This window comes from Callorhinus ursinus, unplaced genomic scaffold (genome assembly GCF_003265705.2).
Source record: "Callorhinus ursinus isolate GAN/ISIS: 27379988/994484 unplaced genomic scaffold, GSC_fseal_2.0 scaffold1, whole genome shotgun sequence".
NCBI classification, from domain to species: domain Eukaryota; kingdom Metazoa; phylum Chordata; class Mammalia; order Carnivora; family Otariidae; genus Callorhinus; species Callorhinus ursinus.
In genome coordinates this window covers 77,605,135-77,632,774 of record NW_027397063.1, presented here as the reverse complement: position 1 = coordinate 77,632,774, position 27,640 = coordinate 77,605,135, and the positions used below count along the sequence as shown (strand labels likewise).

General features: G+C 35.5%; 1 protein-coding gene across 2 annotated transcripts in view; it reads left to right on the top strand.

Annotated features, from left to right (window-relative positions):
- Positions 1–27,640, top strand: part of PIK3CA (phosphatidylinositol-4,5-bisphosphate 3-kinase catalytic subunit alpha) — a 78,807-nt gene that overhangs the window by 28,984 nt on the left and 22,183 nt on the right. For both annotated transcript variants that reach the window (XM_025878467.2, XM_025878459.2), the window contains 5 exons: positions 17,235–17,662; positions 18,201–18,410; positions 19,946–20,196; positions 20,787–21,032; positions 21,958–22,043. In XM_025878467.2, the coding sequence (XP_025734252.1) occupies positions 17,311–17,662; positions 18,201–18,410; positions 19,946–20,196; positions 20,787–21,032; positions 21,958–22,043 (1,145 nt within the window). In that variant the 5' untranslated portion in view covers positions 17,235–17,310. The remainder of the gene's footprint in view (positions 1–17,234; positions 17,663–18,200; positions 18,411–19,945; positions 20,197–20,786; positions 21,033–21,957; positions 22,044–27,640) is intronic.

Below are 27,640 nucleotides of genomic sequence, written 5' to 3'. Positions count from 1 at the left end.
TCTTAAGGATAAGTAGTCAGTCTGCATACCATATAACCCAGAATTTTACTCCTAAGTATTTACCAAAAGAGAGAAAAGTATATGTCCACTAAAACAAAAACAAACTAATATAAGAATGTTCATGGCCAAAGCCAAAACAGCCCATATATTCAACAACTGGAGAATGGATAAACAAGTTGAAATATATTTTGGACTGCTACTTGGCAACTTAAAAGAATTGATTACTGATCCATTAACAACGTGGATAAATCTTAGATACAATATGTTAAACAAGAAGCCAAACACAAAAGAGTATACACTGTGATTCAATATATATGAAGTTAAGAACCTGTAAAAGTAACCTATGATTACAGAAATCAAAATGCAGTAATCTAGGGACAGAGAGAGAAATGAATTGGAAAAGAGCATGAGGTAATGTTCCAGGTTAATAGTATGTCCTATATCTGGTTTTGTATGGTGGTTCCATGGATACAAAAAGTGCTTGTACGGTCACTGTATGTTAATTATAGTACAATTAAAAGGTAACTACTAAGGAACATTGAAAAACAGATTTAGATAAGTGTAAGTACATCCTTGGATAGGAAAGAGAGCTTGTAAAAATGTCAGTTCTCCCTAAATTAGTACAAATCATAGTTTCTCAATCAAAATACAAACAAGCTTGCTTTGATCTTTGTTTTTGAATTTCACAAAATGATTCTAAAGTTAATCTGGAATTATAAACCAAGTTTAGTGAGACTGTGAAGGGACAAGAAGGGAAAGCATTGGGCTGAATTTAAAGGAAAGGTATGATTGAAATGGCAATGAATGGGAACAGACATAGAAGAAAGATCATGGACCCTTCTTACAAAGGCAAAGAAAACTGTAAAGGAAAAAGATTGATCTAGAAAGATTAGAGCTTGGAGTGTGGGGAAAAAGCATAAGGGCAGATGGTTGATGAGGCTTTGAGTTTGAAGTATATTTTAGATAACAGAAATTCACCATATTATTTTAATTGAGTAGTGATGTGATTAGATATATGTTTTAGGTAGCCAGTTTTAGTGAAACTGGATAGCGAATTGGGGGAGGGGATTGAATACTGTGTTTTCAGGCTTTTTGCCTTAGCTCTTACTGCACAGTTAACCTGCTCCTCTTTTTGTACCTATCAGAAGTCCTACCAGTCATTAAGCTTCTTTCCCTTAAACAAGCACATACATACACTTTCTCCTATAATTACTATATTCTGCCTTGTAGATTGTAAGGTAATAAAGATTTTCATCTTCACTTACATACACATGTGAATGGTTTTTTCCCCTCTTCACTTTGTCAGTGTCTTGTAGATAGCAGTGTTTATAAATGCTTGTTGAATTAAAGACCTATCATTGTTCCATATGAGAACGCTTTAGAGTTTAGTAGTGATAGAGAAGATGCTCCCCCCAAAAGTGATGAGTTTGTGGGTGGTTTAATGCAGGAAGTGATATCACGCAAAAGGAGTTGAGATCTCCAAAGTGTCCAACCTTAGAGATTGAGAGAGTGGTGATATCATGAATAAACAAAGTAAGAGGTACCAACAAAAGAAACAATTGAAGGCGGCCAGAAAAATATCCTAGAAAGATTATTTTGACTTGTTTTTGGGAAAATTTGGGGAAAAACTTTAAATCATTTAAAACATCAATAGTTCCTTATCTTTTTTAAAAGACTTTATTTATTTGAGAGAGAGAGAGAGCACAAGCAGGGGGAGTGGCAGACAGAGGGAGAAGCAGACTCCCCACTGAGCAGGGAGCCCAACATGGGCTCAATCCCAGGACCACAGGACCATGACCTCAGCCAAAGGCAGATGCGTAATCAACTGAGCTACCCAGGCACCCCAGTAGTTCCTTATCTTTGTAACTTTTACCTTTTAATTATGAAGATATTGTAAGGTGAGATATAAAATATGAACCTGAGAACTTTCTAACATTTAACATTATGGAAATAAATACCCACTTTTAGAATGTTCTCTACATATTTTACAGTGACTTAGTAAAAGACTACCCAAATAGTGAGGGAGAGGGGTGTGTGTGTGTCTCTCTGTCTCTATTTTGTCCTGGGAAGATGACATTCTGACAGGACAAAACAAAAGAGCAGTACTGAAAATAGTTAGACTAAAGGTTGTTTTTCTGTCACCACACACCAGATATGTAGAGTAGTAAAAGCAGACAGATGGACAGTTCTGCTAGTTTTGGAGTGTTAAAATAGAGAAAAGAAACATTCTGTTCCATTTATTCAGAAAAGGAATTTCTAGGCTAAATTACTGGTTTCAGTAATAAGTTTCATATTCTGACCAAAGAAACATTATTTTTTTCCCTGGGGATAATGACTCATGCTCTTCTCAGAATTTTGCTTTTGTGTAAACTAAAGTGCAGTCATAAATACAGCACTGTTATTTGGATCTTAGTGCTAATGATACCATTGTGAGTAGACTAGTGATGGGTAAGAACACTAGTATTGTAAAGCCAATTGGAACAAAGGAACCAAGCACAGGTTTTAATTAGCTGATTCCTAGAGATGTGAAAATAGATTTTTTAAACTAATAAGCTAATTATTTTGGTTTTGTTAATTATGCTATAAATATAGAACCATACTTTTATCTTTGAAAAGAACTTTATCATTTTGAGGTCTTTGTGACAAAAGGTGAATTTCTGACTTGCAGTATTGACAGTGGGAATACTTTAAAGAATTTTTTCTGTGCCTTTTTTTCTTACTCCCCACCAAATTGGTATGAGACTATCAGATTGTGATTCCTTAGACCATTAGGCAACTATCAAGTAATAGAAATTATTAGTATTGACTAGATGAAGCTAAAAGTTTATAGTCTAGGGGCGGCTGGGTGGCTCATTCGGTTAAGCGTCTGCCTTTGGCTCAGGTCATGATCCCAAGGTCCTGGGATGGAGTCCCGCATTGGGCTCCCTGCTCCCAGGGAGTCTGCTTCTCTCTCTGCCCCCCACCCCCGCTCATGCTCGCTCACTCTCTCTTAAATAAATAAATCTTTTTAAAATAAATAGGTAAATAAAAGTTTATGGTCTAGTTTTAGTTTAACCTTAACCTTGCCATTTAAGAAATAGAGCTTTGAATGTGCTCTTTATGTACTATAATAGATGCTTTCCACATTTTCACATCAGCATTCTACATCATGTATCCATCCTTGTCATAACCATTTTTGAGCACAGACTCAAAAGTCTCCATTATTGTCCTCCACGAGATCTCTCTCCAACTCCAGAACATTCTCTTCTCTCTTCACTTTAATCTTTACATTCATTCCCTTTCTTGATTTATTACTCCCAGTGAAGGTTTAGAACTTTAGCTCCTTTAAGTTCTCTGTTTCAAACTTTATTACATCTTACTCTGTGCCTTTATTTTAATTTCAGCAAGATTACATAATAAACTGTAATGTATGAAGTAATTGTTGGGCTAATAGTTTAATGACTTAGGTTAAATAACTGGTTTATAAGTTTTTGTCAGGTGATATATTTTCTAAGGAAGCACTTTAACTTACTGAATTATTATAAGGTAATTTATTGTTTAATAATATGCCTTTAGTGGTCAACAGATGACATATTGAACATCAGTGAATAAAATAGAAATATTCTACTTACTGATAACTTATGTTGCTATTTTTACACAGTTACGCCCATTTCAATTTGTCATTCTCATTGCTATCATTTTAAGGTATATAACTATGGCTTTCCAGATATGTGGTATATTACACCACATGAAGTATAAGTGAACAAGTAAATGTTTAAAGAGGCAAAGTGAAGACCATCTACTACTATTTCTCATCATTAAGTGGATTCTGAAGTACCATTGCCCATATTGTATTGGCTTAAAAAAATTGATTATTTTTATTTTTTTAAGGATTTTATTTATTTTTAGAGAGCGAGACAGCGAGAAAGGGAACACAAACAGGGGGAGTGGGAGAGGAAGAAGCAGGCTTCCTGCTGAGCAGGGAGCCAGACATGGGGCTCGATCCCAGGACCCCGGGATCATGACCTGAGCTGAAGGCAGCCACTTAACGACTGAGCCACCCAGGCCCCCCCCAAAAATTGATTTTTAAAATATTTGTGTTTACGTGCCTTCACACTGCTGTTGCTATCACTCATAGAACTCTCCTGTTCACATCTTAGCTAGGTGATGCTTGTGCTGAAATTGAGCTCCTCTCTCTCTGATTGCACTTCTGGGAGATCTATGTCCTTGGCTTGCCAAACAGCTGTTCAGCATTACTTCAAATTTTGCTTTAGTGAAATAGCCCCTTTATCAGAGATCAAATATTGAAGGATGATAAATCACTATTAAAATTGGTCAATAATTACTTGCAGTGGAGTTTTTTCACCATTACTATTAAATACTAAACTAGTCTGTTATTGTCAGAAAATGGAACAGATGGCAGATTTTGAGTTTAGAATGTTGAGTTGGTCAAAAATGAAAATAATACTCCAAAGCAGAGACTTTCTATGAAATATGTCTGGATTCAATTAGGTGAATATATTGTGTCTGCTAGTACCTCCAGTCAAAGGTAGCTGTCTTTATTGGACTGGACTAGACGGAACATTTACTATTTTATCATTTTGGGATTCTTTTCTCTTTGTGGACACAAACTACCTGTTCTGTACAAGGAAGAGAGAACAACTGGATCTACTGAGAAATCTGTAGCTAACTCAAGTTTCACTTTATAATGGCAGTAGAAGGTTGGTATACAAGACTCATTTTTTCATCATTGTCAAGGAAGACCATAAGGTTAATCAGTAGTGGAGTGCAAACAAGTTTTAAAGCATCTAGACACTAGAGAGCTACCACCAGAAGAAATAGTACTTGACTAGAAGCCCCGGTAGAAATTAAACTATGTCTTCATTCCATGATATAAGGAAATAAGGTAGCTGTTCATTCTTGATGAATAGAGAAAACAAAAGGGAATAGTGTGAAGCAAGTGTTTTCCAGAAGTTCATCCACCCTAACCCACAGTGGCAGGAAGACTTGGAAGAAGATTGTTGATGTATTCAAAGACATGGAAAGGCTTACAAAGGCATTTACACTATACAAGAAAAAACATAAAGAAAAAAGAAAAAGTCATTTAATAAACTTAAGGGAAGTAAATTCTTATTCCTGGTGGCTTATGGAAACATCTTGCCTTCAGTTTGTTACAGGTCTTTAGGAAAAGAATAGTCAAGTGAGCTGGAAGACACATTGCTACGGTTACCTTTTTCTAGATGTTCTTATTTAAGATGCTTAATCTAGATATTCTTAAGCTTCCCAATGAATTTATCTAGCTAGGACCTGGATGATGTACTCTTTTTGTCTCTTCTTTCTCTTCATTAGCAGCCAGGAAATAACAATTTTACAAATCAACCAAGTGCAGGATGGTGTTAGCTTCTTTAGGGCAAGAAAGAATGAAGTTTTTTTTGGTGAAGCCCCCAGGCTTTTGAAAGAAAAACAGGGAGAGTTAGTTTTCATATTGATTTTAAGCTGAAAAGTAGATCCCTTTTATACTTTTTTTCTTAACCCATAAATCAAGAAAGAAACAATGTGTGGCTGGCACCATCTGTGCAATACCAAATAATAAATTGCTTTTGTTCCTGAAGTATATGGTACATGAGTCTCATTTGTAAAGGGAAATTACAAAGGACTCTGAGCCCCATATTTTAGTTATCATCAGTTATAAGTTTGGTTATAAACTTACTTGTAAAAGGTTAAGCTTTCAGGTTCTCTTCTCTTTATGTTCCCTGGGAACTAAGATGTTTGTTTAGCAGAAAATAGTAACATTTCAAGAACCCCTCCATATTTTGCATTTCCTTCCTTTCTTGCTGGGCTGGTCTCTTCAATGATCTCATATTGGTTAAATTTTCATGGAGACAACCAGATACATAATTGGGGTTCTATTTTCCCTGTCTTGTTGAAGTATACTTTTGGCCCTTCAAGATGCAGATACAGCTGTAAAATTTAAATACTTTAGGGTTACTTCTCTCTTTATATAAAAGAGACTAGTTTGTAATGATTTATAAAGAAAGTTTTTTTTCTCTCATTAAAAAGTTACTCTCCACATTATACCAAATTTCCTTTAAGTATTGCTTCAGTGAACCAGATAGTATATTACTTAATTTAGGACATGAGCTGTGTTGTTGGTTTTTAGCCCCCCCCAAAAATCATTCCTGCTTATTTTCAATCAAACCAAATATGATTAAAAGGCATTTATTTAATATGAAGAGAAAATCAGTGGTATGGTCTATGTAATACCCTTTCACTTCTCTCTTTTCCTAACTGGTCGTCATTTTTTTCAGTCCAAGAACCAAAAATATTTGTTACTATGACTTGGCATTTTTATCTCTAACATTCATTGCATTTTCCCTCTTTTCCTTTAAATAAGAAAATCAATATAATCTCACGTATACATGTAAAGAAGTAGATTTTGCCAATTACGTATAGCATAATTCTAAAATAAGAATTTTTGTATATATTTCTTCTATTTTCTTATGTCTCTTGTTGATTTGTATTTGTTTTTATGTTTTATCATTATTGAAATATATCAAATGTCCATTTTTTAATGCTTATGCTCTACTGAGAGTGTGTAAACGGATTTAAACAGAGACAGACCTCGGGGTGCCTGGATGGCTCAGTTAGTTAAGCGTCTGACTTTGGCTCAGGTCATGATCTCAGGGTCCTGGGATCAAGCCCAGTAGGGCTCCACGCTCAGCCAGGAGTCTGCTTTCCCTCTCCCTCTACCCCTTCCCCTGCTCATGTGCTCGCTCGCTCTCTCAAATAAATGAATAAAATCTTTAAAAAAAAAAAAGCCAAACAGATAAAGGTTTCATCCTTTAGGAGTTTTGCAGTTCAATAATACAGAAACAAATATAAAGATGAGGACAGAGACATTTGTACAGATTTTAAAGATGTAAGTAAAATATTCTGCATCAAAATATTTTTTAATGATTTTAATCCTGAAACGCTAAAGTTCTGGCTCCTTTCTGGACCCATGGATTTAGATAGCATGGATCCAATAGATAAGAGAGGGAACCTTTATTGAATTTCCATGCTCTAGGCACTATATGCTAGGATTTTACATGTATTGTTTCACTTAACTCTTTTCAATCATTATGAGGTAATAACTATTTTTATTCACTTTGTGGAAATAAGGAAACTCTTGGAGAAGTCTAAAGAATTGCAGAGTTCCCGGGGCACCTGAGTGGCTCAGTCGTTAAGCGTCTGCCTTCGGCTCAGGTCATGATCCCAGGGTCCTGGAATCAAGCCCCACATCGGGCTCCCTGCTCCGCGGGAAACCTTCTTCTCCCTCTCCCACTCCCCCTGCTTGTGTTCCCTCTCTCGCTGTGTCTCTCTCTCTGTCAAATAAATAAATAAAGTCTTAAAAAAAATTTTTTTTTCAGAGTTCTCTTGGGGCACCTGCATGGGGCAGTCAGGCTATTCAGCTCTGGTTGCGGTCTCAGCGTTGTGAGATCCAGCCCCATGTTGGGCTCCACACTCAGGGCGGAGTTGCTTAGGACTCTTTCTCACTATTCTTATGTCCCTTTCGCCCCTCACCCTGCTCTCTCTCAGATAAATAAATAAAATCTTAAAAAAAAAAAAAAGAATTGCAGAGTTCTGCATAGCGTCGGTAGAGCTGAAGATGATGGAGGAGTGATCTGAACAAAAGCAAAAACACTGGTTAAACCATTTCTGCTCTACCCCTAGAACTAGACTGGGTTCATATATGTTGTTTTCTTTGCTACTAAAGACTAAATAATACCATAGTTGAAAAAAATGTAGAGGTTTCCAAAATGTTTTCAGCTCCATTGATTATTTGTTCCAGGTATTAAGATGTTAAAGCTCAAGTCACTGGTTAGATTTTCCTTATGGAATCATTAGCTTTGTCCTTTTCTTTGGGCAGAAAGAGGCACCCTTAATTCTCTCCACCTGTCTTATCAATACATGCCATCAGTCACAAGGTGGGCTGGTTAATAAGGGGGAATCAAAGAATTAGAGCAAAAGCATTCTACTACTAGAAAAATAAGGCAAAATATTAATGTATTTTTCATTTGAAGTACTAGTCATTCTTTCAGTTTTATATTTTGAAATCATAACTTACCAAATACTGCCATCTGGATCTAAAAAATAAATGGGGTTTCTAGAATTGCCTAATTTACTATTGACTTTTGACTGCCTGCTGCTTGTTTTATGTGAAACTATGATAATCCTGCCTTGACTCCCTCACAAAGAGAAAAGAAATATTTTCTGGAAAACTCTATGTCACTGTGGAGTCATTTTTCTTATTAAATTGTTTGATATTATGAAATATCTTTTGTTGTATTTTCTATGTGCTTAACTATGTTTGCTTTTCCTCATAATCCTGTCTATATTTCTATCACCTCTATTAATATTTAGTCTCTTTTTGAGCTTAAATTTTAAGAAATTTTATCACACACTAAAATTTGAATTTTTGAAGTTCAAATTGGGGAAATTAGTGACTACATATTTTGAGATTTGGTAAGGTTTCTTTATATCTATATAAAACATAGAATTTAAATTCATTATTTAATAATTAAGATCAGGTATTTATTAATCTATACTTCATTAGTGACTCTTATGCTTATTTATCCGATTCAATTCTGCTAGTCACACTGGATTCTTTTTTTTTTTAATTTTATTTATTTGACATAGAGAGAGACAGAGAGAGAGAGAGGGAACACAAGCAGGGGGAGTGGGAGAGGGAGAAGCAGGCTTCCTGCTGAGCAGGGAGCCCGATGCGGGGCTCGATCCCAGGATCCTGGGATCATGACCGGAGCTGAAGGCAGATGGTTAACCGTCTGACCGTCTGAGCCGCCCAGGCGCCCCCACACTGGATTCTTTTAACCCACCTTAATAAAGTCCTTGTTCAGGAATTTATTGATAATCAGAAGTCCACAGGAGCACCTGGGTGGCTTAGTCAGTTAAGCGTCTGCCTTCGACTCAGGTCGTGATCTCAAGGTCCTGGGATCGAGCCCTGCATTGCGCTCCCCTGCTCAGCCACGAGTCTGCTTCTCCCTCTCCCCCTGCCCCCCCCACTCATGCGCGCTCCCTCTATAAATAAATAAATAAATAAATAAATAAATAAAATCTTTTAAAAAAAGTCTACATTGGCATAGACATTACTGACTTAGACCTTAATTGTTTGTCATTTTTTTTAAAATCCAGTAGCAAAGACCCTTCCTAAGCCCATCTATGATCTTCATATTTGGGAACCCTTGTTTTAAATAAACCATTAAATCTCTGAAATGTATTTTTAAATCTCTGAAGTGTATTTCACAGCACTGTGAATTTAATAGTGAAAATGAATTATATCCCCTTCTAAAGGAATTTGAATTTTCTACATACCGGTCATGAGAACTTGATTTTCCACACTGAAGTTGTTAAGGTCTCTCTCTGAATAACTAAGAGAATGAGTTAAATGTGTTTTCTCATGGTCAGCTTGTAAAGGTCAGTGAAGGACAGCGTTTTGAAAGAAGTGGATAAAATGCATCCTTCCAGCACTAGTGTATATTACAGCTGTCCCTTTGGACTCACTCCAACAACAGCTCAGTGACTCTTGGAGGAAGAGAATTTTAGAGGCCCTAACTGGGGCTCATGAAAAATTGTACCGAAAAACACTTACTTCCCATGCATTTCCACTGCAGTGAAATTTGTTTAAAATTACGCTTCTTATCCTTCAAACCCAGTTAGTCTCTCAGTGCTTTTGATTTCCTGTTATAAGCTGTCTTCGTCTATCTCTTTTCTTCTATTACTATTGCTACTTCTCTTTGTTTCAGGCCCTGGGACTTTCCCTGGGATAACTTTAACAGTTTAGATTTCCTACTTATGCTGTAGGACTGTAGTGACCCCAAAAAGATCCTATCCTGAAAAAGTTCATAGTCTAGTAGGAAGTCAAATATGGAAATAGATAATTCTAACAAGAATGTATTAAGGTACAATCAAAGACATGTAAGAGGCAACATTAAGAAAAGGAGTAATTAACTGGAAATATTTAAAATAAGTTTTAAAGAGAGTAATCAGATCATAGAATTATTAATCTAGATTTTAATCATGTTATTTCTTTAGGAAGTATAGAGGCAAATTTTTTATTTTGTTCTAAATCAGACTAAAGTAAGGATTCATTTGGTAATTTAAAAAAACAGGAAAGTATATTTTCTAGTTAATGAGCAAATAAAAAGGTGCAACTGATTAGCAACAAAACTACATGTTAATGTTTTCCCATTGACCTCTCTGAGAATGAGGGTGGAGAATACCTTGTCAACATATATCTAAATATACTCCTTTAGTAATGTGTCCATTAAATCAAATAACGTTGGTTGAATGTATCAGTTAAATAAGAAGTATTTTTAAAACTTTTGTTCAGGGCGCCTGGGTGGCTCAGTTGGTTAAGCGACTGCCTTCGGCTCAGGTCATGATCCTGGAGTCCCGGGATCGAGTCCCGCATCGGGCTCCCTGCTCAGCAGGGAGTCTGCTTCTCCCTCTGACCCTCCCCCCTCTCATGTGCTCTCTCTCTCTCTCTCTCTCTCATTTTCGCTCTCTCAAATAAATAAATAAAATCTTTAAAAAAAATAAAATAAAACTTTTGTTCATTCAGTAAATACTTATGAAGCTTCTATATTTGTGGAACACAGGTATCTAGAAAACACAAGCTGCTTATTTTAACAGATTAAGGCTGTCTTGAGGTGAGTAAGCTGCCAATGGAGTCAGTATAGATACCCCCCTAAATTTCCAAGTGTACACTTCAAAATAGCTTTCTTATTTTAATGGCTTTCTGATGCAGATGTAATACTGATTACTTTAAAAACAAATAACTTTTAAATATAATATACTTTTGAAATTGAAACCTGAATTAAAATATCTAAAGTATACATTATATTTTAAAGTAATTGAGTTAGAAAAGGTTTCTGCAGTCTTAGAATGTATTTATAGAGACTCAATTTATAGAGACTCATAATTCATAGGTACATACTAGATTTTGGTTGCTGCATTTTGAGATGAATATTAATTAGCAGAAGAACACTTTAAGTGATGGCAAAGATGACGGTAAACTATCTCTTGAATTATGGTTAAAGGAATTGGGGGATAAAAAGACCCAGAGAAAATTCTAATAGCTGACAAGCATGTGAAGAGATAGAAAAGGCAGAAATGATGGAATGAAGAAGTTTAGAAATAATGTTTTGGGATAACTTTAGAAGTGCTCCACAAAAACTTCTATATCAGATAGTGATCTCCCAATGCTGAAAATACTCTGTATAGTGACTTCTGAGATACTTTCCTATTTTAGGATTTTAACTTCACTGGCTTAAAATTAATGCTTCCTCTCCACCTCAGCCCCGAAGGACTTCGAGTGAAAGTGTAGGATTGTGGTCCAAAAGGCAGGGTTAGGGATGATTTATTAAGTGATGTCCATTTAGAAAATTCTCCAGTTGAGGGCACCTGGGTGGCTTAGTTGTTAAGCATCCGACTCTTGATATCAGCTCAGGTCATGATCTCAGGGTCCTGAGATTGAGCCCCACATTGGGCTCTGTGCTCAGCAGGGAATCTGCTTGAGACTCTCCGTCTTGCTCTGTCTCTCCCCTCATGCACATGTTCTTCCTCTCTCAAATAAATAAATAAATCTTAAAAAAAAGAAAGAAAATTCTCAGGTTGATTTATTGGGTAATTCTGATACCTTATCAGAGGCCAGCAAACTTTTTCTGTAAAGGACCAGATATTAAATGTTTTAAGCCGCACGTCTCTATGGCATCTGCTCAACTCTGTTGTTGTAGTGGGAAAGCATTGTTGACAACATACAAACACAATTTATTGGTGGGATTCCCATTTAAATTTATTTAACAAAAGCGGGTGGTGAGCTGGATTTGGCATGTGGGCAAGGAAAGGCTTTGAATTTAGAAGTTAAAAAACATTGTCAAAATGTCATTGTCTTCTTGGGCTGAAAGAGTGCACATTAGATGTTCAAATTAAATTGTCCAATGAATTAAGAAACCCTCGACTTACAAAAGTCAAGTGACAATGGCGAGTCTGAGACTGTTTTCTACTGTTCATTTCTGCTGCTTATTTTGTGCTTAAAGTTGTCTTTACTCCAGCTGAGCAATACCATTGCCCTCACTTGCACTGCTAATGCAGACCCAGCCCTAACCAAGAAATGAATGGGGGTTCAGGCCTTCTAAGCACTAAAGACTTTCAGTGCCTTCTGCCAAAACACAGTTTTTAACAGTAATGTTAACACCAGAACAAGGAAGTAAACAAAATCTCTGACCAGCAAGGTATCTGTTACATATATTGTGCTCCTAAGTTCATACAGTCACCATTTGGTCTGTTGGTCTCTAGTCTACAGATTATTATAAAATGGTAGTCAGTGTTGATGCTTATAGAAATGAGTAACTGAAGAAGAGGAGGCTACTATCACAGCCGGGGGGCTACAGCTGAAAAGTGACCATTGACTACTGGAAAACAAGGAGATGGGGGCCATTTTAAAAAGCATCATCTCCAACCTGGGGTCACTGGGGATAGGGCCAAAAATACACTCAGACTCTTCAATAATACTGAAGTGCTTTGCTGTATTGTGTTTCAGAATAGCACAGTAATTGGTTTTATAATGAGGACTGTAATTCGTCAAGAAAAGGGGAAATTGTGAGTTATATATACTCTTTTAAGAAACCAGGAACACCCCAATTGAAAAGCTTATCATTAGATATATAAAAAGTTAGGGTAAGTAAAACTGATTTATTTCCTAAGAGTCCTGAATAATTGTGATTTTTCAGTATATGAATATTTAGTCCTGGCATTCTGAACTCAAAAGGCCAACAGTGTCAAGGCCAGGGTCCCATGCAGAGCCCCTTGTCCCAGAAAATGGGGCACAGCCAGAAAGGGAGCTGCCCCTCACGGGTCACTGAGTACACATTCATGGGGAACCTAGTGCTAACCAATTGGCAGACCCTGCTTCTGGGTCTGGGTTTCCCACATAGCAGGGGAATATAGCTCCCTGCAGTCTATGGAAAGTCAGCTCTCAACACTAGGGTTTGTAAAAAGAAAAGAAAAAAAACAATAGAGTAGTTCCTTACTCTTAAAGTATTTTATTTTTAGTAAATACATGTTTGTGACTTCAAACTGCCAAATTGCAGAGATTCTTAATTTAAATATTAACTTTATGGTGATTTATCCCCCTCTATTGCTTTTCAAATAAGTTCCTTTGTAAATAGGTTATGCACTTCTATTTGGGTAATTCCACCTTCTTTGTCAGCATTTAATTTCTTCTATAGTGTAAAGGCCCTTTTATTTAAAATGTTACATGTATATATGCTGATTTCTTAACTTTAGGGATTTTTCCCCCCAAATTAGAGGAATTGAGAAGATACCATTTTTACACCTTGGTTTAATGCTTATTTGATTATATCCTGTATTTGAAGAGAAATATTTTTTTAATCTGAAATTTAAAATCATGAAAAAAATGTCGTCATTCTTTTGCTCAAAATACTTTTTTTTAAGATTTTATTTATTTATTTGACAGAGAGAGACAGAGAGAGAGAGGGAACACAAGCAGAGGGAGTGGAAGAGGGAGAAGCAGGTTTCTTGCTGAGCAGGGAGCCCGATGCGGGGCTCCATCCCAGGACCCTGGGACCATGACCTGAGCTGAAGGCAGACGCTTAATGACTGAGCCACCCAGGCGCCCCTTGCTCAAAATACTTTAGAAGACTTCCTTTACTTACAGCATATTACATAAAATTCAAACTCCTTAACAAGGAGTCTGCCCACCTTTCTGGCCCCTGCCTACTTCTCCCCTCTCCCTCCTTGCCACACACCCTACCTATTCCCATGCACTTCAGACTCAAGTAATAAAAAACAACTTGTATTGCTGGTAACAGGCTGCGTTCTCTCATGGTCTGTGACTTTGCACACATACTCTTGTGGCAATCTAAAACGCTTTCCTCATCTAGCTCCCCGTGTCCAAGCTACCTCTTACCTTCCCTGCAAGATCCCTACTAATCTATAATCTACTTAAATTTTACTTCTCTGATGCCTTCGCTAACCTCCTCAAGCAGTTGGAGATTTCCTGTGACTATACTAAAGTTCATATTCTGTCCTACAATTTTCCATTGTCAAAGTTGTTCTTGGCTTTTATGCCCCAATGAACTGTGAGTCCCTCAACAACCGAAGAGAAAGCATTTTATTTACCTTAGTTTTCATAGCATATTTAGCTCAGAGCCCAGCACAAGTAGATATTTCTTCAAAAAAAAGGTGGAGGGGGTTAGCAAGGGATTCCTTACTTAAGCTGTAGTTAGCTGTACCATTTAAATAGGAATATTAGGAGTCCAGGGAACTAGAGGCAGCTGTGAGCCTTGCATTACCAGTGCTACCTTCAAAGTTCAGCTTTTAAAACTAGCACTCCTTTATAAGGCTCCTTATTTACTTGTCTCCCTCTGTAAAAGAACTCAAACCTCTTTTTCCCATCCCTATCTGGTGCCAGCCCTGGATAATTCATAATAGCTTGAAAAGGTAGTGTGGGTGTACTTTACAGGTTTATATTAATAAACTGAATATTTAACATTTACTGAATGCTTACTGTATGCCAGTCTCTTTGCTTACATGTTTTTCATATATTACCTCATCTAATACAACAATCTGATGAATTTTCTGCCATTATCCCAACTTAACAAAATGGGATGGGGAGAATGAAGTTCAGTGAGATGAATTAAACTGCTCAAGGCAGCTATTTACTAAGGTAGTGAGAATTTGAATCCAGTGTGACTTTAGAGCCCATTTTCTTATTCACCACCTGGCCATAACTGAAGCCCAAAGAGCAGCATGGTTACTGTGTGCACTTTGAAATCATCTAGACCTGGATTCAAAATCCGTTATCTAACATTTACTGGTGGCAAATAACTTCACTTTTCTGACCTTCAGTTTCCTCATATGTAAAATGGTAAATCCTATCCTGAAAGGGTTATTGCCACCTAAGTGCATGATATATACTGACTAGTAATGTTAGCTCCATTCCCCTCTTCTACACTTCTGTTCATGTGAGCTCTGAGGTAATGGTTTGTACAGAGTAAGGCCTGACATAAGACAAATAAGAAAGTTAGCATCCTCTCTCTTCTATTTAGTACTACCACAGTGTCAACTAGTGCCTGCCTTCCAGAATCTCCCAAGTGTTTTATGGCTATGATCACATTTATTCTCTTAATGAGAACGTGTGTCTTGAGTATTTAATAATTGTTAACTGACCATAAATATACTATAATAGGATAAAGATTAGAACCAGTGATCTCTCCACTATACTAGACTTCTCTTTTGCTAATTCTTAGGGGACATATGAGACTCTGAGATGTTATTTATTATATAGTTGCCCCTATGACTCCGTAACATGGACCTGTTAGCGCCATTCAACAAAGAAAACTATAAACACAGCTGCTGTTTTGGTGTGGCTTGTGGTTTGGTTTTGTTTTTATTTGAACTTTTTTATGCAGTCAGATCATCATTTAAAAGTAGTCATTTGGCATTTCCCTTGCATTCTTCAAATTTTTTGTATGTTTTAAAAAGCTTAGCTTAAGTCACTTCTATAATTATGCACAAAGATTGATCCATCTGGTCTTTTTACTAACCAATGAATTTTCATTTAGAAGTGTAGGAAATAGAATAATTATATTTTAAATCCTATAACTTCAGTGGTCTCTTATAAATTTGAAGGAAGATTTTCAACTATTAAAAATCGTTTTACATTCTCTATTGTCTTCCAACTGACTTCTATATTTCTAGAGATGGGGGAGGGCTTGAAATTTTTGCTATTTCTATTTCTCACCTCCTTCATGTATTAGAACTCTGAAGCATACTATAAGTACTTGTTTGCAACTAAAATAGCAAAAATGTCTGCTCAAAGTAGACCCTATTGCCCTGTCTAGCTCACACTGGCTCTAAAGTGAAAGATGGATTGTAGGGGGCAAACCTAGATCCAGGGAGGCCATTTAGGCTTTAGCAGTGGTCCAGACAAGAAATAGTAGTGGCCTGACCCAAGGTACTAAGAGTAGTAGTGGAGTATACAGATTCGGGAGATAGAATTAACAAAGTTTGTTGATGGATTAGATGTTGATGGGTATGACATACAGGAGTCAGAGAAGATAGGTTTCTGGATGTAATTACCTGTGAATTTAATTATCCTATACCCAACAAACCCATAATCTTCACACTCTTGACTTTGCTTTGTAAGTGCAAGGGCCATGCCTGTCTTCATTATCATATTCCCAGGACCTAACATGGTCCTGTGAAAAAGCCCCAGTACATTTTTTTTTTTTAGCTCCAGTACATTTTTAGTGAATAAACAAAGTGTCATTTATGACTGTTGTCCGCAGTGCCTGATAGAATAATCAAATATAATAAGTTATCTGGGCCCTTTTGATTCATTTCTCTAGCTTGACTTTCATTTCTTTTTTATAATGTCTCTCACCTTACCTTTTTTTATGCCTTTACAGTGTAACTTGCTGAATAAAAGAAAATATAAATAGCAAAAAATAAACCTGTGCCTTTGTGGGTTTTGCAGTATCTTCTAAAGAATCCTGGAGATTTTTGACATCTTTAAAAATGAGGGCTTCAAATCATAATAATACTTTGTATTTTAAAAAATATTGAAAGTACTTAACACTGTTGGAATATTTTACTAACAGAGAATCAGTGGGTCTCATTTGTGTGTTGATCATTTCAATCAGAATTATTAGGGTTGGGTTATTTGATAAAGTAGATGGATCATTCAAATTCATCATCATATCTCAAGGATGTATTGATGACACTTTATATTATAGTGAATATATATGTAAATTCTACTTTAGAAGCAGAATGGTCTAAGATGTCATGTAGACAATAATCAATACAAAGAAGGAAATCACAAAGATGAATTTAAGAAAAAGACCAAGCCATGTAATTTCTCATTACATGGGTAGTGGTAGGGAGTGAAAAGGAAGATTTGACTTCTCTCACCTTTACTCACCTTTAAAATGAGAGCAATGGACCCATGATCTAAAAGATCCTTTCCAGTCCAAGTGTTTTTTTCTAATTCCTGCTTTGGAATCAATTCTTTCAGCCTAATTTGGAGTGAGTCTCCATCAAAATATTTAAGATAAATTATTAATACCCTAATCAATTCAAACTACAGAAAATGAGTTTTTACATTTAGTAATGCCATAAATATATTCTTCTGTAGTTTTTCTTTTAACATATTTTTTTCCCCTTTGGTTTAGATTTCTGCTTTGGGACAGCCACACATCTAATTCCTTAAAATAGTTTTATATGTAAAACTTGTAAAGGATCAGAACAATGCCTCCAAGACCATCATCAGGTGAACTGTGGGGCATCCACTTGATGCCCCCAAGAATCCTAGTTGAATGTTTACTACCAAATGGAATGATAGTGACGCTAGAATGCCTCCGTGAGGCTACATTAATAACTATAAAGCATGAATTATTTAAAGAAGCAAGAAAGTACCCTCTCCATCAACTTCTTCAAGATGAATCTTCTTACATTTTCGTAAGTGTTACCCAAGAAGCAGAAAGGGAAGAATTTTTTGATGAAACAAGACGGCTTTGTGACCTTCGGCTTTTTCAACCCTTTTTAAAAGTAATTGAGCCAGTAGGCAACCGAGAAGAAAAGATCCTCAATCGAGAAATTGGTATGACTCAGTTTTTGACTAAATGGCATTGTCATTCTAAAAGCAAATAACTACGAAACTTCACTATTTTCTCATTACTAAAATATTTCTGTCTGAATCAGTTAACTACCTTTGTAACGTTAAATAAATAGATTTTGAAATAAAAACCATTACAAATTGAAAGTATTTTTTGACTACCTGGCTAAGGAACTGTTTTTAACACCTTGGTAGTATCCTATAAATTTTTCTTTAAGAAATATCATTTGTAGGGTTGACTTAGATTTGTTATATCCCAGTTTTGTTTTGTTACTCTTTTAAAAAAAAATTACATGGATGTTTGCTGACTTTCCTCCAAGTTGCTGAATATATTATATATTATATGTTAAAAATATTTGAGTCTTTGTCAACTCTTACTTTATGTATTCATCAAAATTTCTTTAAACACAGAGAGACTTCTTTATTGTGAACTTCCAAATGTGTCAGGTTCCCCATTTGTAAGAGACATGTTCATACTCTATGTTTAATAGAATGTTATATTCTTTATATATATTTTTTTAAGGTTTTGCTATTGGCATGCCAGTGTGTGAATTTGATATGGTTAAAGATCCGGAAGTACAGGACTTCCGACGAAATATTCTGAATGTTTGTAAAGAAGCTGTGGATCTTCGGGATCTTAACTCACCTCATAGTAGAGCAATGTATGTCTATCCTCCAAATGTAGAATCTTCACCAGAACTGCCAAAGCACATATATAATAAATTAGATAAAGGTAAGAAAATTGTCAATCTATCATAATTGGTTACTGTAGTAAAAATTTCTATCTCTTTTTATCCCAGCTACATGATAAGCTTCTGGAAGACAGGGACTGCTTATACTGACAAGATATAGCTGAGTGCCAAATATATATGTGTGTAATAAATATTTATTGATTGAATGAATTTTGCACATACAGTGCTGATCCCAGTGAATTGTGTATCTTAAAACCAGAGAACTTTGAGTTTGAACTTCATTATTATACAGTTATAGCTGATTATCTTTTTACAAATAAAAAGAGTATAAATAGAAATACTTTATGAAATTTTGGGAAAACTTTGAACATTTTTGTTATATATATACGAAGAAAAATTAATAATAAATGGAATAATTAAATCTTATCATGAGCGATAATATATAGAATGACTTTTGACACTTACTGTATCAATTTCTAGAATTAAGTGAACATGGAGGGGTGCCTGGGTGGCTCAGTCATTAAGCGTCTGCCTTTGGCTTAGGTCATGATCCCAGGGTCCTGGGATCGAACCCCACATCGGGCTCCGTGCTCCATGGGAAGCATGCTTCTCCCTCTCCCACTCCCCCTGCTTGTGTTCCCTCTCTCACTGTGTCTCTCTCTGTCAAATAAATAAAATCTTTAAAAAAAAAAAAGTGAACATGGAAATTTATACACTCTGTTGTTTAGAAAATGAAAATATCATTGTATCAGATGAATATCTATTTTTCAACATAACAAAGTGAAGGTTTCAATTTGAAGTTTTAGAGTAAGTTAGCTTTCACATACTCTTAAATACAAAATTCTGTTGGTAGAATAAGTTAAGACATCTTATTACTATTTCACTCATATTATTCAAACTAGTTTAAGGCAGTATAACATAAAATCTTCATTTGAAATTCTTTTCTACTGTAGCATACCTTTTAAAATGAAAGTCTCTTTTCATTTTCGGCCAACATTCTTTATGAAAATTTTCCTACAGAAAAGTTGAAAGAATTGTACTGTGAACACTTGGACCACTCTACCATAGTTTTAATCTTTCCATTTTCATCATCTTCACCCCTCCTCCCACCTTAATTGATCTTAAAAGGAAAACATTTAAAAATTCATATTCTTTCCCTTCTTCCACCATCTTTTCTCTCCTGATTCAGCATTTTCATTAAGTCTCCGTGATTCTTTCCCATAGTTACCAAAAACTCTTCTACTTTGATAGCATCATGAGTCACTCTTCACAGGAGTTGTTCTCATGAAGTATGTGATGCAGTTTAGAATGGAAATTAACTTGGCCTCAGGTATTGTGACTCTCGTTACAGTTTTGCATGCTTGCCATAAAACACGAGATTTGGGCATGGCCTGGCAGCCCTATCATATTTGAAGATTTGTGGTTTCTACCTGATATTTACCTGTATTTAATTAGTTTGATTATAAGTCATTTCTGATTATGGCTAGAATAATGGTAGTACATACTTTTTGAAATTTGTCTCTTGAAAAATGAAATATATATGGTGATTGCATCTAATAATGTTTTCCTATTATAGGGCAAATAATAGTGGTGATTTGGGTAATAGTTTCTCCAAATAATGACAAGCAGAAGTATACTCTGAAAATCAACCATGACTGTGTGCCAGAACAAGTAATTGCTGAAGCAATCAGGAAAAAAACTAGAAGCATGTTGCTATCATCTGAACAACTAAAACTCTGTGTTTTAGAATATCAGGGCAAGTATATTTTAAAAGTGTGTGGATGTGATGAATACTTCCTTGAAAAATATCCTCTAAGTCAGTATAAGGTGAGTAACAAGCTTCAAAAATATTGATAGGAAATGTAAAAGTTGGGGACAAGTATCTGTATTTTTAGCACATACTTATATTTTAGTGAATAGCTTCATAAGTTAATTTTTAATACTCTATTTGGGGCACCTGGGTGGTTAAGCATCTGCCTTCGGCTCAGGTCATCATCTCAGGGTCCTGGGATCAAGCCCTGCATAGGGCTCCTTGCTCAGTGGGCAGCCTGCTTCTCCCTCTCCTTCTGCTTGTGCTCTCTCTCTCTCCCGCTCTCTCTCAAATAAGTAAATTTTTTAAAGTTTAAAAAAATATATACTATATTTGCGAGATTCATGATGAATTGAATTTGAGAGAACAGATGCTTTTTTTCCTTTAGGTTTTATATATTTAATATTTGGAGCCTGACTGTAGATATATGGATAAGCTGATTAACATTGTTCAGATATAAACAGTGTTTTCATAATGAGTATCCTCTGGTCATTGTTTTTAATTCCTTTGTTACTTTTTTTTTTTTTTTTGCTTACATGTTTGTTGCTTTTAAAATGAAACACCTTATAAGAAATGGCTTTTTCCCTCCCCTCTTAATCTTTTACAGTACATAAGAAGCTGTATAATGCTTGGGAGGATGCCCAATTTGATGCTGATGGCTAAAGAAAGCCTTTACTCCCAACTGCCAATGGACTGTTTCACAATGCCTTCATATTCCAGACGCATCTCCACAGCTACACCATATATGAATGGAGAAACATCTACAAAATCCCTTTGGGTTATAAATAGTGCACTCAGAATAAAAATCCTTTGTGCGACCTATGTGAATGTAAATATTCGAGACATTGACAAGGTAAAGTCAAGTGTTGATGCTTATTTATATAAATTATTTTACATTAACTTTTTTATTGAACTGGTATAATAATCTGTTGACCTGCACTGTTTTCAGATAGCTAGAAAACCACTCCTCTCCCTCAGATGTTGCACAGCTTACAGTCCTTTGTCTGTAATGCTGATATCCATAATTCTAATATTCTCATAATTCTAATTTCCGTATATCTAAGTTCTTAAAACCATGAGTTTTACAGAATTCATGTGGCAGCCAAACCTCACCTAACCTGAAGCAGGAATTTTTATAGTCTCTGTATATCCCATTTAGTGTAAATATGCATGTGTTTTGTTCAGAAATGTTAATGTCTTTATGGGGTGCTGTTCCAGCTGCTAAGAATATGAAGTAATATTTAGTATATGTACCAATTTATCTTTCTAAAATATGAAAAACTCTGAATTACATACCTGGCCTAAAGGAATTGTGAATCTATATTGATTTTTTTATAGTGTGATGTCCCCCTAAAGGCAGCAACACATTTTGTTTGGTGAGGAATCTGCATCAGAGGGCACCTGGGTGGCTCAGTTGGTTAAGCGACTGCCTTTGGCTCAGGTCATGATCCTGGAGTCCTGGGATCAAGTCCCACATCGGGCTCCCTGCTCAGCAGGGAGTCTGCTTCTCCCTCTGACCCTCTTCCCTCTTGTGCTCTCTCTCATCCTCTCTCTCTCAAATAAATAAATAAAATCTTTAAAAAAAAAAAAGAATCTGCATCAGTATTAACTTATTATATATGTGAAGAACAGAAAAGCTACATCTGAACGGAAACTTCTGATGGATTCTGTCATTCATATCAGTTACATTATTTTAATATTGTTTAGTATTGGTTCTGTAGTGTGTGTGTGTATTTGTTATGTATTTATATACACAAACTTTTTTTTTCTTTTTTAAGATCTATGTTCGAACAGGTATCTACCATGGAGGAGAACCCTTATGCGATAATGTGAACACTCAAAGAGTACCTTGTTCCAATCCCAGGTAAGGAAGTGTATGGATTTATATTTCCAAAAGCCATGTTAGTATTTAGTAATGTAATCAATAAAAGTATTAAATTTTTTTTGCATTGTCAGTTTTATACAAGTAATTTAAATTACCATTTCCATATAGACCATAAGGACTTTCAGTCAAATGAGTATCTATCACAAGATCATTTTGTTAATTCCTTGTAAAATTTTATCTGAAGGGTTTTTCTGATTCCCTCTTTCCATTATATCAAGTAGAAAACAGAATATAGTTGCATTTTGTGCTGATGATTCCCCACATTAGATCCATTAACATAGTATTTTATTCTTATCTCCATTTACATTTACATTAAGAAATGAGAGTTGGCAAACAACTTCAGAGCCAGACTATGAGGCACTCCCATCACTCACAAGAGTAGATCTTTATGACATTCAAATAAAGAGTCTTTGGGAACAAATCAGTTTCTGAGAGGGAGTTTGGGGGAACATTTTAAATGATTACTGGCTAGAAATACAATGAAGAAGTAAAAGGTAATATAATCCAACAGTTTGCCATCCTGCTATTTCTTTGGCTCTTTATAGAATCATTTGGGAATATAGAATCATTTGGGAATTAAGAGTCTACCCTGAACATAATAGAAATATTTTAAGAGCACTCGAATTGTTACTAAAAATTAAAGATGGATTTTGTAGACTAGCAATAGAGACAACTAGTAAAACGTCCAGAGGTAAATTTTATAATGAATTTAGACTGAGTTCTGGGAAAGTCAAGAAAAAGTCCTGGTCTTGTAATTAAGTTGCTAGATATGGCCACCATTCTAGAGCCTAGGTGAAGTTCAAAGAGGTGATAGCCTTCTCTACCAGGAGTAAAATAATAAATAGTAAAATAGTTCCTTACCCTATCTGAACTATTGTCAATCAGAAAGTACATTATTTAAATTAGAAGTTACACTGTGAAACAACTACAGGATCTTTTTAAATTTTTGTTGTAATAGGAAAAGTTTATTTCCCACCCATACTGCATGTCTCTCACAGATTGGGTGGGGTGCTTGTGTAAGAAACAGAAAAACAATATTTGAGGAATACTGGACAAAAATTTGCCAAATTTGTTGAAAACTGTAAACATTTTAAGGAGTTCAACAAGCCCCAACCAAAGACCCCAAAATAATATTGGGTAGATATATTTTTTCAAGTTGTTTCAAGTACCAAAAAAGTAGACTAGTTTTATAAAAGCAAAATGTAAATTTGTTTAATAATATAAGATTAAAAGCTCAAAATTTTAGTAAATTAGCTATTTAGAGAAGACTTAAATTTGATTATCTTTTCTTCAAGAATTCTCTAGTTTAGAACGACAGGCCAGTATCTCTGATGAACATGACAATCCTCAACAAAATATTAGCAAACCAAATCCAACAATACATTAAAAAAATCATTCACCACAATCAAGTGGGATTTATTCCTGGGATGCAAGGGTGGCAGTAATTGCAAATCAGTCAACATGATATCCTACATCAATAAGGGAAAGAATAAAACCATATGATCATTTCAGTAGGTGCAGAAAAATCATTTGACAAAGTACAACATCCATTCATGATAAAAACTCTCAACATAATAAAGGCCATCTATGAAAAACCCACAGCTAACATCATATTCAGTGGTGAAAAATTGGGTCTTTCCCCTTAAGATCAGGAACAGGACAAGGACGTCCACTCTCACCACTTTTATTCAACATAGTACTGGAAGTCCTAGCCACAGCAATCAGACATGAAAAAGGAATAAAAGGCATCCAAATTGGTAAGGAAGAAGTAAAACTTCCACTATTGGCAAATGACATGATATTCTATTAGAAAATCCTAAAGACTCTCTGAAACAAATAATACATTATATGTTAAAAAAAAAGAAGAAGATAGTAGGAAGGGAAAAATGAAGGGGGGGAATTGGAGGGGGAGACGAACCATGAGAGACTATGGACTCTGAGAAACAAACTGAGGGTTCTAGAGGGGAGAGGGGTGAGGGGGTGGGTTAGCCTGGTGATGGGTATTAAAGAGGGCATGTATTGAATGGAGCCCTGAGTGTTATACGCAAACAATGAATCATGGAACACTATATCAAAAACTAATGATGTAATGTATGGTGATTAACATAACATAATGAAATAAAATAAAAAAAAAATCCTAAAGACTCAATGTTGAAAAAGAAAAACAAAACTGAAGGCATCACAATTCCAGACCTCAAGCTGTAACATCAAGACAGTATGGTGGGCGCCTGGGTGGCTCAGTTGGTTAAGCGACTGCCTTCGGCTCAGGTCATGATCCTGGAGTCCTGGGATCAAGTCCCGCATCGGGCTCCCTGCTCGGCGGGGAGTCTGCTTCTCCCTCTCACCCTCCCCCTGCCTCTCATGTGCTTTCTCTCTCTCTCAAATAAATAAATAAAATCTTTAAAAAAAAAAAAAAAAAGACAGTATGGTACTGGCACAAAAACAGACACATAGATCAATGGAACAGAATAGAGAACCTAGAAATGGACCCTCAACTCTATGGTCATCTAATCTTCAACAAAACAAGAAAGAATAGACAGTCTCTTCAATAAACAGTGTTGGGAAAATTGGACAGCCACATGCAGAAGAATGAAACTGGACCACTTTTTTTACACCATACACAAAAATAAACTCAAAATGGATGAAGGACCTAAATGTGAGACAGGAATCCAACAAAATCCTAGAAGAGAACACAGGCAGCAACTTCTTGCTAGACATGTTTTCAAAGGCAAGGGAAACAGAAACAAAAATGAACTATTGGGACTACATCAAAATAAAAAACTTCTGTACGGAAAAGGAAACAGCAAAACTAAAAGACAGCCTACTGAATAACAACATACCCAATAAAGGGTTAGTATCCAAAATAGATGAAGAACTTAAAAAACTCTACACCCAAAAACCAAATAAACCAATTAAAACATGGGCAGAAGACATGAACAGACATACCCAAAGAAGTCAGACATCCAGATGGCCAATAGACACATGAAAAGATGCTCAACATCACTCATCATCAGGGAAATGCAAATCAAAACTACAAGGATACTACCTCACACCTGTCAGAGTGACTAAAATCAAAAACACAAGAAACAACAGTGTTGGTGAGTTTGTGGAGAAAAAGGAACCCTCATGCACTGTTGCTAGTAATGTGAACTGGTGCAGTCACTATGGAAAACAGTAAGGAGGTTCCTCAAAAAAAATTTAAAAAGGACTACCCTATGATCCAGTAATCCTGCTACTGGGTATTTACCCAAAGAATACAGAACACTAATTTGAAAAGCTACATGCACTTCTATAGTTTATAGCAGCATTATTTACAAAGCCAAATTATGGAAGCAACCCAAGTGTCCATTGATAGATGGATGGCTAAAGAGCTATGTACACACACACACACATGCACACAATAGAATATTATTCAGCCATAGAAAAATCTTGCCATTTGCAGCAACATGGATGAAGCTAGAGAGTTATAATGCTAAGCAAAATGAGTCAGAGAAAGACAAATACCATACCATATGATTTCAGTCATGTGGAATTTAAGAAATAAAACAAATGAACAAAGGGGAAAAAAGTAAACAAACCAAGAAACTCTTAACTATAGAGAACAAACAGAGGGTCATCAGAGGGGAGGTTATGGGGGTGATGGGAAAAATAGGTGATGGGGATTACAAGTACACTTATGATGAGTAAGTACTGTATAGAATTGTTGAATCACTATATTGTACACCTGAACCTAATATAACTATGTTTAACTATATTGGAATTAAAATTAAAATACTTAATAAAAAAGAATTCTCTAGGTAAAGGGTAGAATCCCTGTGGTAATAGTATGAGGATTTAAGTAGATTTTTTAACTCTTCTGTATGCACAAAATTAAAATCAAGGATAAAAGAATATGAAGTTATTAGAAAGGTAGAAAAGTTGATTTAAAAAAAATTCTTACTGAGATTAAGTGATTATTCCAAATCCGTACTTCCCATATACTAGGTAAAGTAGCCACTTAATGATTTCTTCATAGATGTTACCAGTCCTCTCCAAAATCAGAATAAATTTGGAATATATATATCAAACCGTTGCCTAAAAATAAAGAATTTAATTGATGTGTGCACGCATGTGTCTGTATGGACTTTAGAGGAAGAGAGAAACGTTTTGGTCAATTAGCATAGTATTGAACAGCTACATTTATAGGACATAGCTCTCTTAGAAAGTGTGTAGAATATTTCTCATTAATTATAAGCAATTCTAAAGTTTTAGAAGTAATAAAAACTCTTGGGTACATGTGAGTACGTGTATCTTTAGTTTTTCTTAAATTATTGTAGCCTTATCAGATCCCACAGTATTTCTTCTACTTGCATTTATTGTTTCTTTCCCCTTTAGAATTTCTTATTACTAAGTTCTCCCACTTAAATGTAAGCATTCTCTGCATCAAAGGACCATATTTTTTTTTATCTCTGTCCATAAGTAGAACTTATTTTACTGATAAAGTTCATACCTTAGTTTGGCTAATTAAAAATAGAATTTTATGCCATTTTATTGTTAGGTCTTATTTATAATAAAAAATAGAATTATGAAAAAGCCTTTTGAAGAGATTTTCTAGATTAACATCTTAGCACTTGAACTTTTGCTGTGGACCAGTTACTGTTCTAATCACTTTACTTATGTTATCTGACCAAGCCAGCCAGGCACCCCTTTACTTGTGTTATCTCATTTAATCTTCACAACAACCTTAGGGAGTAAGTGCTATTATTAGTCTTATTTCACAGATGAGAAAACAGACAAAAGCAAGGGTCACACATTTTTTTTTATTTAAATTCAACATATAGTACATCATTAGTTTTTTTTTTGATGTAATATTCAGTGATTCATTAGTTGCAGATAACACCCAGTGCTCATCACATCACAAAGGGTCACACATTTAATAAAATAGTAGGAACAGGAATCTACTCTAGGTAGTCTGACTTCTGACTTTATACTGGTAACTGTTGCTATGCTGTTTCAAAACAAGACAAAACAATGTGTTGTGGGGCACCTGGATGGCTCAGTCAGTTAAGCAACTGCCTTCAGCTCAGGTCATGATCTCAGGTCCTGGGATCGAGCCCAGCCCCACCTTGGGCTCCCTGCTCAGCGGGGAGCCTGCTTCTCCCTCTCACTCTGCCCCTTCTCCTGCTTGTACTTTCTCTCAAATGAATAAATAAAACCTTTAAAAAAAAAAAGCAACAATGTATTGTTAATTGGCTCTTTACAAATATGTCCACCAAATATAGACATAATTTCACATATAATATCCAGTAAATTGAAAGGAATTTACCATAAATATTTGTCATCACTTTCTAAAGCAACTTTTTATTCTTTCCTTATTATGAATGTTAACTGTTACCTCTTGTGAAGTAGTTATTCTCAGCTTCAAATACTTTACGCTTACATATCCTTCATTTTACTTACATACTTAACGGGTTCTTCTGAATAAAACTACACCATACGTAAAAGTGAATATAATTGTAATAATAATAGGAAATCTCACTCTTCTTGTTTAGTTTCCCTCTTTCCTGTGCCTTTTCTGTAAGCTAGTTTGTTTTTAA